This window comes from Geotrypetes seraphini, chromosome 3 (assembly GCF_902459505.1).
Source record: "Geotrypetes seraphini chromosome 3, aGeoSer1.1, whole genome shotgun sequence".
Classification (NCBI taxonomy): Eukaryota; Metazoa; Chordata; class Amphibia; order Gymnophiona; family Dermophiidae; genus Geotrypetes; species Geotrypetes seraphini.
Window position 1 is genome coordinate 122,929,136 of NC_047086.1, and position 18,025 is coordinate 122,947,160.

General features: G+C 43.0%; 1 protein-coding gene across 2 annotated transcripts in view; it reads right to left on the minus strand.

Annotated features, from left to right (window-relative positions):
• Nucleotides 1-18,025, minus strand: part of BLK (BLK proto-oncogene, Src family tyrosine kinase) — a 162,411-nt gene that overhangs the window by 59,646 nt on the left and 84,740 nt on the right. For both annotated transcript variants that reach the window (XM_033937778.1, XM_033937777.1), the window contains exons 3-6: nucleotides 15,575-15,629; nucleotides 12,769-12,862; nucleotides 11,485-11,583; nucleotides 2,494-2,597 (exon numbers count right to left, since the gene is read on the minus strand). In XM_033937778.1, the coding sequence (XP_033793669.1) occupies nucleotides 2,494-2,597; nucleotides 11,485-11,583; nucleotides 12,769-12,862; nucleotides 15,575-15,629 (352 nt within the window). The remainder of the gene's footprint in view (nucleotides 1-2,493; nucleotides 2,598-11,484; nucleotides 11,584-12,768; nucleotides 12,863-15,574; nucleotides 15,630-18,025) is intronic.

Genomic DNA, 18,025 nt, shown 5'->3' on the forward strand with positions numbered 1-18,025 from the left:
AGAATGTACGTCCCCAGTTTCAGGAAAGGCGGCAAGAACAAGCGGTCAAAGGACCCGGTTTGGATCTCAACAGAAGTAAAGAGGGCAATAAATGACAAAAAAGTATCCTTCCGGAGATGGAAAAAGGACCCAACGGAGGAAAATCACCAGGCGCACAGGAAATGCCAAAAGGAATGCCACCAAGAGGTTAGAAAAGCAAAAGGGAAATACGAAGAGGGGCTGGCCAAGGAGGCGAAAAACTTCAAGGCATTCTTCAGTTACATAAAGGGGAAGCGACCAGCGAGAGAGGAGGTGGGGCCGTTGGACGATGGGGATAGGAAGGGAGTGATTAAGGAGGATAAAGAGGTAGCTGAGAGGTTGAACACGTTCTTCTCGTCGGTTTTCACGAGAGAAGACACATCTAATATACCGGACTCAGAGGAGCTCATGAGTGGGGAACAGGCTGAAAAATTGGAACACATAGAGGTAAGTAAGGAGGATGTCCTCAAACAGATAGACAGGTTAAAATGCGGCAAATCGCCGGGCCCAGACGGGATCCACCCAAGGGTTCTGAAGGAACTAAGACAAGAAATAGCGGGCACAATCCAACATGTTTGCAACCTATCCTTGAGAACTGGAGAAGTACCAGAGGCCTGGAAATTGGTGAATGTCACACCTATCTTCAAGAAGGGATCGAGGGGTGACCCCGGGAACTACAGGCCGGTGAGCCTGACTTCAATTATAGGGAAGATGGTGGAAGCTATGATCAAGGACGGTATTTGCGAGCACATCGAGAGAAATGGCCTACTGAGAACAAGCCAGCATGGATTCTGTAAGGGAAGGTCATGCTTAACGAACCTTCTGTACTTCTTTGAGGGAATAAGCAGTCGGGTGGACAATGGGGAACCTATAGACATCATTTACCTCGATTTTCAAAAGGCTTTCGACAAGGTGCCACATGAAAGGCTGCTTAGGAAGCTGTGGAACCACGGGGTGGGAGGGGATGTGCACAGATGGATCGAGCACTGGTTGTCGGGTAGATTGCAGAGGGTCGGAGTAAAGGGACAATATTCTGACTGGCGGGGAGTCACGAGCGGTGTGCCACAGGGATCGGTGCTGGGGCCGTTACTCTTCAACATATTTATCAATGACCTGGAAAAGGAGGCAAAGTGCGAGGTTATAAAATTTGCAGACGATACCAAACTGTGCGGCAGAGTTAGGTCCAGGGAGGAGTGTGAGGACCTGCAAAGGGACCTGGACAAGCTGGAAGACTGGGCAAACAAATGGCAAATGTGCTTTAACGTGGAAAAATGCAAGGTCATGCATATAGGGAAAAAGAACCCGTTGTTCAACTACAAATTGGGGGGGCATTGTTGGGAGACAGCAGTCTTGAGAGAGACTTGGGTGTGCTGGTGGATGCATCACTGAAGCCATCTGCACAGTGCGCAGCAGCCTCGAAAAAAGCCAACAGGATGCTGGGCTTCATAAAGAGGGGCATAACAACCAGGACGCGGGAAGTCATCATGCCATTGTATCGAGCGATGGTGCGTCCACATCTGGAATACTGCGTTCAATATTGGTCACCATACCTCAAGAAGGACATGGCGGTACTTGAGAGAGTCCAAAGAAGAGCAATGAAACTGGTAAGAGGGCTGGAACACTGCCCATACGCCGAGAGGTTGGATAGGCTGGGGCTCTTCTCTCTGGAAAAAAGGAGGCTCAGGGGAGATATGATAGAGACCTTCAAGATCATGAGGGGCATGGAGAGGTTGGATAGGGACAGATTCTTCAGGCTGAAGGGGACAACAGGTACGAGGGGGCATTCGGAGAACCTGAAGGGAGATAGGTTCAAAACAAATGCAAGGAAGTTTTTTTTCACACAAAGGGTCGTGTATACCTGGAATGCGCTACCGGAGGAAGTGATCAGGCAGAGTACGGTACAAGGATTCAAACAGGATTTGGACGGATTCCTGAGGGATAAAGGGATCGTGGGATACTGAGTGAGGTGCTGGGATGTAACACAGGTATAGAAAGCTAACCAGGTAATAAGTATAGAAACCCAATCAGGTCGTGCATGTGCAAGATCGGAGGGTTAGGACTTCGATGGGAAGATAGGACTCAATGGGAAACCAAGGTGGCAAGGGGGCCCCTTCTGGTGATTCAGACAGGTCGTGACCTGTTTGGGCTGCCACGGGAGCGGACTGCTGGGCAGGATGGACCTATGGTCTGACCCGGCGGAGGCACTGCTTATGTTCTTATGTTCTTATGGTAATCAAGTAAAGCAATAAGAAATGGCATGAGAGAAAGATGAGTAAACAAGCTATTCAGGCATACTCCTATAATACATTCCCGCACCGTGAAATTCAAAAGCAGCAGCAAGCAAGGTGACTCAACATGAGCCGCTGCTATATCTATGAAAAAGCATTCAGAGAAGCAAGAGACCAAAAGCTTCTGTCACAACAACACATTTCTCCTGGACGATGTCTGGCTAATAACGTCCGACGTGAACATCACCTGTACTTGTTTCACTCTTCCTGACCAGAAATGTGCCTGATTTGTTGCCGGGGGCCATCAAGTGTCGTTCTGCATCTTTACGGGAGAAAGTTTTGAAAAACCAACTGCAAAACAAAATACACAGTAAAGGGATAATTTTGTATAGGCTGTTTTGGTGGGGAAATGGATGTTTAAGTCTGCTCATTTAAAAATAGGCCAATATTTTATAAGAAGTTTGGTGAATGCTGAGCCTTTTATAACGTATTTATGGCATCACCAAATATGTAGTGCTATGTATAAGAGACAGTTTTATAAACAAATAAAAGTGACTTCCCATGGGGAAATATATATACAGTGGTACCTCGGTTTACGAGTGCACCGGTGTGCGAGTGTTTTGCAAGACGAGCAAAACATTTGCAAAATCAGTGCCTCGGAAACCGAGCATGGCTTGATTTACGAGCACCCCCACCCCCCCCCCCCCCCGCAAGCCGGCACCCCCCCCCCTGCGATCTGGCCCCCCCCCTGCCTCGAACCGGCACCCCCCGCCACGATCCGCCCCCCCCCCGCCACGATTGGGCACCTCTCCGACACGATCCGACATCCCCCGACACAATTGGGCCCCCCCCCGCCGCTTCTTACCCTCATCTGGGCACTCTTGAAGGTCGGCCTACTCATCTGCTGGGCCTTGAGCATCTGAGCATGCTAAAGGCCTGCGAATTCACGTTCTGAACGTGAACATGAACTCGCAGGCCTTGAGCATGCTCAGATGCTCAAGGCCCAGCAGATGAGTAGGCCGATCTTCAAGAGTGCCCAGATGAGGGTAAGAAGCGGCGGGAGGGGGGTGCCCAATTGTGTCGGGGGGGATGTCGGATCGTGTCGGGAGGGGGGGGGTCGGATCGTGGCAGGAGGGTGCCCAATCGTGTCGGAGGGGGGTTGGATCGTGGCGGGGAGGAGGTGCCAGTTCGAGGCAGGGGGGATGCCGGATCGCAGGGGGGGTGCCTGATCGCAGGGGGGGGCCTTCGAGGGGAGCAAGGCCGGTTCTTGGGGGGGGGGGGGAAATGCATCAAAGCGAGTTTCCATTATTTCCTATAGGGAAACTCGCTTTGATAAACGAGCATTTTGGATTACGAGCATGCTCCTGGAACGGATTATGCTCGTAATCCAAGGTACCACTGTATTACATTATTTTATAACCAGCAGTCATGCACCTGCGTGTGGCACAACTTGTATATATACAGTATGGGCCTGATTCTCTAAAAGTGCGTCCCGATTTTAGGCAGCTGTAGGCGTCCTACAGCTGTCTAATCAGCCAATCGGGATGCACGTTTAAAAAAAAAAAATGCTCCCCAGGCAGGCCGCCTATATTGAAGGCGAGGCCCGCAAGACACCTAGGCCCTGATTCTGAATAGGCCTAAACTAAACCCCGATTCTGTAACCGGCCTCCATGTTACAGACGCGGGTTAGAGAAACGGGTTAGATTAGACACGGCCCGCTACACTTATCGCGGCAAGGGATCTCTCTGCCGCTATAAGTATAGCGGGCCACGGCCCCCTGACCAGGAGGGTGCCCAAACCCTCTGCCCGAAGACGCACCCCCCCACTACCAACCGCCCCCCCCGACATTACCGATCTCCTCCCCTCCCCCCGACAATATCGATAGCTGGCAGGAGGGTGCCCAATCCCTCCTGCCCGAAGACGCACCCCCCTCCCCGGCGCTAACAACCCCCAAACCTCCACTCCACCAAACCTGTTCTTAGATGGGTCTTGCACGTCTTGAGCCAGCAGGCATGCCTCGTCGAAATGAAGCGGGCCCGCCCCTTCCCGGCCCATCCCGCCGAAGCCTAAGGCCTGATTGGCCCAGGCTCTAGAAGCCTGGACCAATCAGGCCTTAGGCATAGCGGGTCCGCCCATCCCCACTAAGTCTAAGGTCTGATTGGCCAATCAGGCCTTAGATTAAGTGGGGATGGGCGGACCCGCTATGCCTAAGGCCTAATTGGTCCAGGCTTCTAGAGCCTGGGCCAATCAGGCCTTAGGCTTCGGCGGGATGGGCCGGGAAGGGGCGGGCCCGCTTCATTTCGACGAGGCGTGCCTGCCGGCTCAAGACGTGCAAGACCGTTCTAAGAACAGGTTTGGTGGAGTGGAGGTCTGGGGGGGTTAGCGCCGGGGGGGGTGCGTCTTCGGGCAGGAGTGATTGGGCACCCTCCTGCCAGCTATCGATATTGTCGGGGGGGGTTCGGTAATGTCGTGGGGGGGGCGGTCGGTAGTGTCGGGGGGGCGGTCGGTAGTGTCGGGGGGGGGTGCGTCTTCGGGCAGAGGGTTTGGGCACCCTCCTGGTCAGGGGGCTGCGGCCCGCTATACTTATAGCGGCAGAGAGATCCCTTGCCGCGATAAGTATAGCGGCCGCGTCTACTTACAATGTAGGCCAGCATTTTGCTGGCCTACATTTTAAGCTTCTCCTCTACTAGGGAGACGCGTAGGGCCGCCTAGGTTCAGCCTAAGGCCCGCCTAAGACCCTTAGACGAGCTTAGGCATCTTGCGGGTCTCCCTAGGCTCCCGGAGGTGCCTTCAGGCTTGCCTGGGGAGCATTTAAAAAAAAAAAAAACGTGCATCTCAATTGGCTGATTAGACAGCTGTAGGACGCCTAAAATCGGGATGCACTTTGGAGAATCAGGGCCTATATGTGGCAAATTTTGTAAAAACAGTACATAAGAATTGCAATACTATGATAGGCTGAAAGTCCATCAAGCCCAGTGTCCTGTTCCCAATAGTGGCCAACCCAGATCACAAGTACTTGACAAGATCCCAAGGAGTAATAAGCAGTAGATTTCCCCAAGTCCATATTAATTAAGGACTTTTGGGGTTTTGGAGGGTTATTTTAACCCTAAGCTAACTGCTTTCACCACATTCTCCAACAATGAATTCCAGAGTTTAATTACATGTTGAATGAAGAAATATTTTCTCCGGTTTGTCTACTTAGTAGCTTCATCTCATGCCCTCTAGTCCTAGAATTTTTGGAAAGAATAAACAAGCAATTCAAATCTACCCATTCCATTCCACTCAGTATTTTATAGACCCCTATCATTTCTTCTCCAAGATGAAGAGCCCTAGCCACTTTAGCCTCTCCCCATAGGGAAGTAATCCCATCCTTTTTATCATTTTCATCTCCCTTCCCTGTACCCTTTCTAATTCTTTTTCAGATGCAGTGACCAGAATTGTACACAGTATTCGAGCTGTGGCCACATCATGGAGCAATACAAGGGCATAATAGCATTCTCATCTTTGTTTTCCATTCCTTTCCTGATAGTTCCTAACATTCTATTTGCTTTGTTAGCTGCCACTGCACACTGAGCTGAGGGTTTCAACTTATCTTCAACAATGACTCCTAATGTGGAACCCTGCAGCTATACTTTGGGTTCCTCTTTCCCACATGCATCACTTTGCAATTGCTCACATTAAACGTCATCTGTCATTTTAATGCTCAGTCTCCCAGTCCCCCAATGCCCTCTTGCAATTTTTCACAATTGTCTTGCAATATAACAAATTTGATCAACTTTGTGTCATCAGCAAATTTAATTATCTCACTAATTATCCCCATCTCCAGATCATTGATAAATATGTTAAAAAGCAGCAGTTCCAGCACAGACCTCTGGAGAACATCATTATTTACCCTTATCTATTGAGAATATTGACTATTTAACCTTAATCAATTCTTAATCCATGATAAGACTTTACTTCCTATCCCATGACTTTCAAATTTCCTTAGAAGTCTTTCATGAGGCACTTTGTCAAATGCCTTTTGAAAATTCAAATACACAATATTGACTGGCTTACCTTTATCCACATGTTTACTCACCCTTCTGAAGAAATGTAGTAGATGGTAAAACAAGATTTCCCTTGCCTAAATCCCTGTTGGCTTTGTCTTATGAATCCATGCTTATGTATATGCTCTGTAATTTTTTTCTTTATAATAGTTTATACCATTTTGCTAGGTAGACTCACTGGTCTATAATTTTGTGGATCATCTCTGAAACCCTTTTAAAAAATTGACATTATGTTGGCCACCCTCAAGTCTTCCGGTACCATGTTGGATTTTAAAGATAAATTGCAAATTACTAACAATACCTCTGCAAGTTTATTTTTCAGTTCCAGGATGTATACCATCAGATCCAGGTGATTTGCTACTGTTCAATTTGTCAAATTGCCCCACTACATCATCCAGTGCTACAGAGATTTGTTCCAGTTTCTCCTCCTCATCAACATCGAATACCATATCTATTACCAGTGTCTTCTCCACATTGAATTTGGTAAAAACCGAATCAAAAAATTCATTTATTCTCTCTGCTATGGCCTTGTCTTCCCTGAGTACCCCTTTTATCCCTCGGTCATCTAACTATCCAAGTGATTATTTTACCAGCTTATTGCTTTTAATATACCTAAAAATGTTTTTACTAGTCTAGTGAGTTTCCAGTTTTTTCATATGGTAGGAAAAATAGCTTATGAAAAAACTGGAAACTCACTGGACTAAGGGCTCCTTTTAGTAAGGTGCACTAGTGTTTTTAGCGTGCGCTGCCCCCCGTGCTACGCGTAAAAACTAACGCTAGCTCAATGGTAGCATTAGCGTCTAGCGCACGATAATGCAGTGCGCAATAAAACCGCTAGCGCAGCTTAGTATAAGGAGCCCTAAATGTATAGACCTCGATGGAGAGTACGTTGTTTGCTTTTTTACCAAACTTTTCAAACCATCCTTGTATAAGAAAAGGGGACCACTTATCTGTTTTCATGCTGCAGCACTGCTACCCAATTGGTGCCTAGACAGATGCACTAAGTTACAGATTTGCCCTTTTAGATTGTAAATTTTCTGGGGACAGGGAAATACCTAGGGGTCCTTTTATCAAGCCGGACTAGCGGGGTTAGCGTGTCAGACATTTCATCACACGCTAACCCCCGTGGCAATGGAGGCGTTAGCGACTAGCACGGCAGGTGGTTTAACGCTCGGTATTACACGCGTTAAATCCCTACCGCGCCTTGATAAAAGGACCCCCTAGTGCAGGGATCTCAAAATCCCTCCTTGAGGGCTGCAATCCAATTGGGTTTTCAAGATTTCCCCAATCAATATACATTGAAAGCAGTGCATGCACATAGATCTCATGCATATTCATTGGGGAAATCCTGAAAACCCCACTGCATTGCGGCCCTCAATGAGGGACTTTGAGAGCCCTGCCCTAGTGTATCTGAATGTAACTCACATTGAGCTGTATCTGGAAAAAGTGTGAGCTAAACTCAAAATCCCACTTTTTGTTTTTGACTTTGACCCACTGAAAATGCCAGTGGGTAAAAAAACTGAGATGTATGTATTTTATTGTTATGAATTGACCCCATCTCTTATTCCTGTGCATAGAAGTCTGTGTGTTGTCCTATATACAAATAAGTTTTAAGAACTTCAGACACAGGTATGCTACTTCATGCGTTTTAAACATGTGAATGGAATCTAAGGGACCCTTTTACAAAGCCACAGTATCAATTCCTATAGGGCTACATTGCATTTGCCAAACCAGGACTTGCTATCACGGCTTTCTAAAAGGGGCCCTAATATTTCTAAATTGTAGTGTTTCTTTTTTATCATAAATTCCATATCACTTTTCCATTCACTTAAGGAAATCTACATTTTTCTATAAAACAGTGTATCACAAACTGTATGCTGTGGCACTCTAGTGTGCCCTGGAGGATTCCAGGCGTGCTGTTAGATGACAGCAAGGAGGAGAGGCGCTAGCCGGCCACTCTGCTCTTTCTCCTCGCCTCTCCTTCTGTAGCACCCCACCACTGGCGGTAATAGGAGGCTCAGGGCTGCGGCTGAAGGGCATCCACATATGCAAGGATGGCGATGCGATAACATGATGTCATCGCTTCAACATCTGCGCATTTCCAAGTGCCCTCCAGCTGCAGCCCCTATATTAGTGTGCCAGCTGCTTAAAAAGTTAGCGATACACAGTGCTATAAAAGAACAGCACTAGTTCTCTTTCAGTTTTTGTTCCAAGTAACCTTTCCATAACATCCCTGGATGATTAACATTGCAAAATACTAAGGAGAAATATGATTGGAGCTTTAGCTCTCCAAAATCTAATGAATGCAAGAATATGTGTTGGGAAGTACTTGTACAAAGTTATTATTATTATTATTATTTATTTTTGCATTTTGTTATATTTAGAAATGGACTAATTTGTAGTCTGGTAAATACGATATACTATACATATATATATACAGTATAGAAACATAGAAACATGACGGCAGATGCCCACCTAGTCTGCCCATCCATAGTAACCATTATCTCTTTCTCTCTCCGACAGATCCCATGTGCCTATCCCAGGCCCTCTTGAATTCAGAGTCAGACATAGTCTCTGTTTCTACTACCTCTTCTGGGAGACTGTTCCACACATCTACCACCCTTTCTGTAAAAAAGTATTTCCTCAGATTACTCCAGAGCCTATCATCTCTTAACTTCTTCCTATGCCCTCTCATTGCAGAGTTTCCTTTCAAATGAAAGAAACTTGACTCATGCACATTTATATTACATAGGTATTTAAATGACTATCATATCTCCTCTCTCCCACCTTTCCTCCAAAGTATACAGATTGAGATCTTTAAGTCTGTCCCCATACCTTATGACAAAGACCACACACTATTTTAGTAGCCTTCCTTTGGACCGACCATCCTTTTTGCATTTTTTTGAAGGTGGAGCCTCCAGAATTGTACATAATATTCTAAATGAGGTCTCACCAGTCTTATACAAAGGCATCAATACCTCCTTTCCCCTACTGTCCATACCTCTCCCTATGCAACCTTGCATCCTTTTAGCTTTCGCTGTCCTTTTCAACCTGTTTTGCCACCTTAAGATCATCACATACAATCAGACCCAAGTCCCGCTCTTCTGTTGTGCACATAAGTTCTTCATCCCCTAAACTGTAGCATTCCCTCAGATTTTTACATCCCAAATGCATGACCTTGCATTTCTTAGCATTAAATTTTAGCTGCCAAATTTCAGACCATTCTTCAAGCTTTGCCAGGTATTTCTTCATGTTATTCACACCATCCGGCATGCCTACTCTATTGCAGATTTTGGTATTATCCACAAAGAGGCAAATCTTACCCAACAACCCTTCAGCAATATCATTTATAAAAATGATTAAATGAACAGGTACAAGAACAGAACTTTGAGGCACACCACTGGTAACATCCCTTTCCTCAGAGCGATCTCCATTGATCACTACCCTCTGTCGCCTTCCACTCAACCAGTTCCTGACCCAGCCCGTCACTTTAGGACCCATCCCAAGGGCACTCAGTTTATTTATCAGATGTCTGTGTGGAACACTGCCAAAGGCTTTGCTAAAATCTATATACACCACATCTAGCGCACATCCTCTATCCAATTCTCTGGTCACCCAGTCAAAGAAATTGATCAGATTTGTCTGACAAGACCTACCTCTAGTGAATCCATGTTGGCTCCAGTCCTGTAATCCACAGGATTACAGAAACTTGACCATTTTTTTGTTTTAAAAGCGTTTCCATTAATTTGTTTACCACAGAAGTCAGACTTACTGGCCTATAATTTCCTACTTCTTCCACTTTTGTGGCGATGGACCACATCAGCCCTTCTCCAGTCCTCTGGTACCACTCCCGACTCTAGAGACTCAGTGAAAAGGTCAGTCAGCCGAGATACCAGAACTTCCCTAAGTTCCTTCAGCACCTTCAGATAATCTTGATAGGCGGTATATAAAAACCTAATAAACTTGGAAACTTGGAACCCTCGGATGTACACCATCCGGCCCCATCGCTTTGTCTGCCTTTATTTTAGCTAGCTCCTCATGAACAGATCCCTTTGAAAATTGATCAGGATCTATTATATTGGTTAAATGCAAAATTCAATAAAAATAAAGTACAAAAAAAAAGAGTGGCTAAGTATTGGGTGTTCCTACAGTACAAGTTGCAGAGGAATATCAGTCAGCCCTTCCTAGTACAATGTTTCAGACATTTATTTATTTTGGCATTTATCCCATCTTTCCAAAAGTGCTCAGGCTCGATTACAAAAAGAACAAATAAAATCCATAAAACATAATAAAATCTTTTACATACAATACTCATATTAAAACATAAAATTAAGCATTTCTTCACAATAATATAACAACCTAAGTAATACCTCATCCCTTAACACAGCAAATCCAGTTTCTGAAAAGTTTTAATAGACTGCCTGAATTTCATTGAAGGGAGATTCAACAAAGGGCGCTAAGCGTGTTAGCTCATGCTAACTTCTAAAGACGCCCATAGAATATAATGGTCATCTTTATCAGTTAGCGTGCGCTAACGTGTTAGTGCGCAATAATGCACTTAATGCCCTTTGTTGAATTCCCCCTCCCCTTTTTAAATCTTCAATCGACCTATAGGCAGCAGGAATTTTGTTTGCAGATGGAAGAGCTAACAATTTCTACCCCTGGGAATGCACACACAATGGTAATTTCATCTTCATAGTCCTGCAATTAAGAACATAAGAACTGCCTTTTATGCCAGCTTTGACAGAGAGGGCAAGTTTGGTACTGGCTGATAGTTTTCTAATCTTGTTTGAAATGTTTGCATTTTGATTCGTTTATAATAATAATAATTTTATTTTTATATACCGCCCTACCTCATAGTTCTAGGCGGTTCACATACAGTACTAAAAATATACAAACAGTGAATAAAAGTACAAAATCTAAAAACAACTAAAATTATACAATAATTGAATAAAATGCATTCGCGAAAATAGATATTCCTTAAAAAGTACAACTGTAAAATCAATGTGCAAATTTCCAATCCATATTCTGAAACATCAATTTACAAACTTTTCGAATAAATTAGTTTTCAATAGTTTCCTAAAGGACATGTATGAATGGGCCTGAGAAATAATAGAACTTAGCCGTGAATCCATTTTACCTGCCTGAAAACCAAGCAATTTATCAAAGAATCTCTTGCATTGTACACTCACCTTTCTACTTCCAAAGTGTCAACTTGTGCAATGAAGTTAGAAGGTATGTATCCCTCCCTCCCAGTGAAAAGGGACTTAGCCAGCCACCATTCTCCTTTTCTAAAAATGAAAAGAAGAAATAACATATGTTAATGTTATCATCGAATATTATTTATTGCCATTTAGATTCACCCATTAGAGTTGCAATGGTGAGCCCAGGTAGGCAGGTACCAACCCACTTTGGACTCAGGCCCAACTAGCAGTAGCATAGCCTTGCTGTGGCTAAAGGGATCCCCAAGCTCCGCCAGCTAATGACATCTGGCTATTCAATTGCCTGAGTGGTGTCTGTATCCATATAGGCATTTCTTAGGCTACTTCTCATACCCCTGATTTCTTCCCAGTCTTCTCCATCAACCTAGCAACCCTTTCATTCATTCATGTATGTCTGTGGCTGTCTCTGCTGAGTAACTAGACTGTAATTTTCCTATTTTGGGGGCTGCATACTATGTGCGTTTGAATTGTAGATTTCAGATTTCTGGTCTCCACAAATATTAATAAACAGAGGGCAATTTTCAAATCTATTTATCAGGATGTAACACTCTTTTCCTTGGGTATAATATCCCACTGGCCATCAGTGAGCTTAAGTACCCACACGGTTTTATAGCATGGCAAGAAGGGGTATGTCTAGGAGAGGGGAAGAGTGGCAGAAATTTGATTTGATTTGATTTATTGATATACTGCTCAACACAAAAAGTACTAAAGCAGTTTATAATGAACCAATATATACTATAAAAACAATTTGGAAAAAATAAAATCAGAATTAAACAATAAAAATAATGCTTCATTTTCAAAGAGGAGCTCAATAAGGAATCTCCCTTTAAAACTATGCTTGCAGGCTCCTGCAGGGTTTCAAAGTGATCCCTGTAATTAAGAAATCTAAGGGATATCAGATATAATAAGTAATATTGAGTAACTGTATTCCCATGCAAATAAATATCAGAATCATTCCGAAGGAAATTAATCTGCAGGTGCTTCTTACAATCTCCTGCAACATCTATGAAAGCTTAACACAGTTTCCTATTGATCTCGATAATGAGTCTTCAACAATCAATTAACTTTACTACTACTATGGTTTTGCATTCTCCCTCCCCAGCTTCACTGACCTAAAAAATTGTTTTCCCTATGTTTTGAGCTTAAATATTTAGCTAGTTAAACTAGAATCAGCAAAGGTCAAAAAATGATCACTGCCCCATATGCAGATGACATCTCTTACTGTGAGAAATAAATAAACAAGAAATAACTTACTCATCAAGAACTTTCAGCTTTTCTCCTTTGCAGAGTTGTAAATAATGGTTACTTTCTGGTGCATAATCGTACAGTGCAATAACAAATTTCTCCTCTGAAAATAAATAGATGATAATATTAATGTGGAACCTAACAAAAGTAGTGAAGGTATACCTACTAACAGAGACTGTATGAGTAGCCCAGAGTCACAAGGAGCAGGCTAGGGTCAAACTTACAACCTCAGGGCTCTGAGGCAGCAGTTCTAACCACTAGACCACACCTCTGGCAATGAGTCGGTCTTGTTTAGGCCAGTTAATCAAGATTGTATTCTATAACTCAGGGGTCCCCAACCCCCGGGCCACGGTTGTCTGACAGCCAGGCTGCGAGAGATCACCTTGTGCAACATCTATCCATCCCTCGTTCCCATCCCGTACAGCAGAACTCCGCCGACCTCGAGGCCAACATACCTCCGTTCTGAAAAACAGCGGCGGCAGTAGCACTGAACAGGCTGCTTCACTGCCTTCTCTGGGGCCTTTCCTCTGCCGCCTCGTTACTGATGACATCATTAGTGACGCAGCGGCAGAGGGAAAGCCCTGGCGGGGAAGACAGCAAAGCAGCCTGTTCAGTGTTGCCGCCACTGCTGCTTTTCAGAACAGAGGTATGTCGGTGCCTCGTGGTTGGAGGGTCATCTGGGTTCTTCTGGGAGGGAGAAATGGAAAGGTGCGGCGCAAGGAGATGGGTTGGCGGGGTCGTCGGGGTTCTGCTGCACGTGGGGGATGGGAGGGAGAGATAGAAAGGTGCTGCACAGGGGGATGGGTTGGTGGGGTCCTGCTATACAGGGGGTATGGGAGGAAGAGATGAAAAGATACCTGATGATGTCATCATCAGTGATGCGGCGGCAGAGGGAAGGCAGCGAAGCAGCCTGTTCAGTGCTGCCGCTGCTGCTGTTCAGAACAGAGGTATGTCGGTCTCGTGGTGGGAGGGGTCGGCGGGGTTTCTGCTGTGTGGGATGGAAAGATGTCGTGCAAGGGGATCTCTTGCGGCCCGGCGTGTCACTGTCTTCCATCATCCCTAGATGGGATCGTCTGGTTGCAGGAAAACAAGCTCACGGCTCCCACTGATTCTGCATTATGGTATAATTTCTATTAAGATATTATGACTTTTATTAGAAATGTAACGTATATTGTGTACAAAAGTGCCCTATGAACCCCACAAATCCTTCCCGCCCCCACCCCCGCTTTACCGGTCCCTGGAAAAATCTGCTTCAAAAAGGTTGTCAAAATCTGGTGTCAAAAAGGTTGGGGACCATTGCTATAACTGACTCATCAAAACATTGCTTCCTCTTTTGCTTTATAAACTACATGCACAGTCTTCCAGCCTTCTGCAGTAGTATAAGCAGAGATTCTTTAGCAAGATATGTATTAGGAATCATGAGAGCAAAATGTTAAATTTTTCCTACAATCTTGCAGTGGTTAGTGCGTGATTAAAACTCGCGTGCGCTAACCCCGCTAGTGCGGTTTGATAAAAGGAGCCCAAAGTTTCTTCTGTATTTCATTTTCTCCTCTCTGTTGCTAAAAGAAAAATAATTTGCATAAATTGTTAGGGTCCAATTACAATTTCTTGGGAGCAATTAGTGTGTTATGAAAGTTTTTGATATATGTTGTTTCTGTAATTCAGGGTATATGATATTTTAATATATTTTCAAATTTGACTACTCCAGTTACATCAATCCCTCCATCTCTCCACTTCAGAATTTTCATTCCATTATGACTAGGATTTTTTTTTTTCTTTTTTTCTCTCCTAATCTCAATTTCCCGCTAAAATTCCTCCTCCAACCACCCTCCCTGACCCTCCCATGTTCTTTAATGTACTTCCTTTTATTCTCTGTAATTCGCCTTGAGCCTATATAGGTAGTTTGCAACGCACAAATAACAGATTAGATAAAATAAAATTTGTTTCTGCTTCACCTCTGCATCCATCCTGAGTTTTTCTAGTGGGAGCTCGTTGTTTCTCACAGAAGTTTGCCAGGTCTTTCAATATGTGCTCTGTTCAACTTTATCAGAACATACTGTATATAAAGTTTAGTCTATTAGGCCCTGAATCTATAAACTGGGCCTAAAAAATAAGTGCTAAGAAATGCGGCGCAAAGAAGCTGTCTTCAGATAGGCGCTGTTTATAATATAATGCCTAGTGGTGCCTAAATTAGACTTAAGGGAAAGGGAATGGGGACTTGTATACTGCCTTTTTGTTGCTTTGGCATTTCAAGACTGACATTCAAAGTGGCGGGTATTAGAAGATTAAGTGACTGGCCCAGGGTCACAAAGAGCAGCATGGGTTTGAACCCACAACTCAGAGTACTGAGGCTGTAGCTTTAACCACAGTGCCATACGCTCCCCAAAATACTTTGCCTTTTGAGCGACATAAAACATAAGAATAGTCTTACTGGGTCAGACCAATGGTCCATCAAGTCCAGTAGCCTGTTTTCACTGTGGCCAATCCAGGTCACTACTACCTGGCCAAAACCCGAGGTGTAGCAATATTCCATGCTACCGATCCAGGGCAAGCAGTGGCTTCCCCCATGTCTTTCTCAATAACAGACGATAGACTTTTCCTCCAGGAACTTGTCCAAATCTTTCTATCAATCTTATTCTATTAATCTTATTTTAAATATTTGGCTTTTGCAGACATATAAAATCTTTGGTTAAGGATATTATATTTTGATTTTTTTTCCTCATTGTCATATAAAACTGAAAGTGGAAAAAGTCCTGGCATTTTGTTATAAGCATTACATATTTTGTGTGGTAAGCTGTTAGTTTAAGGTGTTTACCTTGATCTGTCTGATTGTTCAAGTGCTGTGCATTGTTGAACTGGTGGAAAGGAACCTGTTGGAAAAAGCAAAAGCATATTGATTAGTGAATTGGGAATAATAATTTTGCTAGGTTGGTCTAAGTCAGTGGACTCAAACTCAAACCCTTTGCAGGGCTACATTTTGGATTTGTAGGTACTTGGAGGGTCTCAGAAAACATAGTTAATGTCTTATTAAAGAAATGACAATTTTGCATGAGGTTAATTAAACTCTTTATAGTTTATAAATCTTTCCTTTTGGCTAAGTCTTAGTAATAGTATTGTAATTTATAGCTAAAGAGACATATGATCAAGAAACTGTTTTATTTTACTTTTCTGATTATGATAAACATACCGAGGGCTTCAAAATAGTACCTGGCGGGCTGCATGTGGCCCCTGGGTCACGGGTTTAAAACCACTGGTCTAAGTGTATCTTGTAGAGAAGAGGATTGGGGAGAAATTGGAAGATGTGTTTATATCTGGATGCCTACAATGCTTTTGAGTTTATTTCACAAACAGATTTTAAAAAAATATTGGCTAGATACTACACAATACTTTTGTAAGTTTGGAATAAACTTGTTCAAGTTAGCTGTTGAAATGGTAAGGAGAGATATTAATTCCTGCAGAGAATTTACTTCCAATACTTAGAGCTCAATATATCTCTATTGGGAAGCTCAACTCCTACTGATACGGCTGGAGGGGTTGATGGTGAGATGAATCTAACAAAATTTCTGGAAAATTCTGTGGAAGTAATTACAGAGAGGACTACTCTTATTGTGACATTTGCTTTGGAATTTGATAGGGACTTAATTCTTTGGACCTATTTCAGACACATCAATGAACAATTTCTATGTTCAACTGTTCGTTTGTTTCCTGATATATCTCAAGTAACCCAGAAAAAGAAGGAAGGACCTTTTGACATATAGACCTAGAGTCCTTGCCTTGGGAGCATCCTTTATATTAAAAATTGCTGGAAAATGTTGTGTTTCATTAGGTAGTAAAAATTTCCTGTTTTTTTAACCGAAGCAATTGGTAGACTTTATTGTGGCTAAAGAAGGGAAAGGAGTAATGATAAGGCCAATAGTCTTTCCTATAGCTTAAAACGAACTAGCTGCTGACTTTGTACTCCTGTCGCTGTCCCCTTTTTGAATTGTAAAATTTTTTCTTTGTTTTATTTCCTTTTCTTTGTCTCTATAATTGTGGACTAAATAATTATAATTAATTTACTATTGGGTGATTTGTTTCACTGTAAAAGTTATGTGGGTTTACTATACTAGATCTGTATTCAAGTATTGTATGCTTGTTTTGATTGTAAAATATTCAATAAATAAATAAAAAAGATTAACACACTTAGGGGAAAAAATCTAGGAAATGGTCATTTTCCCCCCAAAAAGATGTGTTTCTGATTTGAAAATGGTCATTTTCTCTACTGGATTTTTGGACGTTTTAACCGAAATGTCTAAACTTGGATTTAAACGTCTTGGACGTATTTACTCCATTTAGGAATTCAAATTTGATCATTTAATGATCAGTGTTGCCAAGTAGGTTTTTTTTGCCTAAATGAGTGCACCTAAGTTAGGCACCTACTGCTACCTAAGTCAATCCACGCCTAAACTTTGCCCTGCATCTGCCTCTGACCACACCTAGTTGCCATGTAGGTGCTGGTAGGTATCTTAGTGTAGATGCCTACTGCAAGGTGGTAGGTGTCTAACAGCAAAATAATTTTGTTAAAAACATTTTTAATTGGTTTTTAATGCATTTTCAATTATCAGAGCTAATTTTTTTTTTAAATATATAAATCTTTATTCATTTTCAATCCAAAAACAGTGCATATAAGAATTCATACAAGTTATTAAAAAAAAAAAACCGACAACAACCCAGCACTTAAATTCATCAGTAAAATACATAAGAATAATTTTTGCCCCCTCCCCCCCCCCTCCGATTTCAATGTTTTCAAGATAACTATATAATAGTATTTACAAATCATTAGGATACTATTCCCTATCCATCTCCCTCCCACCCACCCTCCTTCCCTGGATGTGTAAATTATAACCGGAAGTAAAGGGAAAACCATTTAATTAGAATCAATAAAATTGGTCAATGGACCCCACGTCAGATGAAAACATGTAATATTACCCCTTTGTTCAGAAATCATCGGTCCTATGCTTCCAGACAGATTTCCTAGGGCATCAGGCCGCCCAGTGGTATAAATTAATATCTGGTTATATGAATAAGAAACCAAAAACAAGTTTGAGAGATATTTGGAGCATTGAGATTAAGCAGAAGATTTCTGCTACTCGATGGCCACGGATTTGGTCTTGGAGGATGAGATGTACAGCATCAGCATCTATGAGACAAACTTGTTTTTTTTGTTACATAGAAGTTTTTGGACCCTGTTAGATTACAAAGGTTAGATAGCTCAAAATCTAATAGA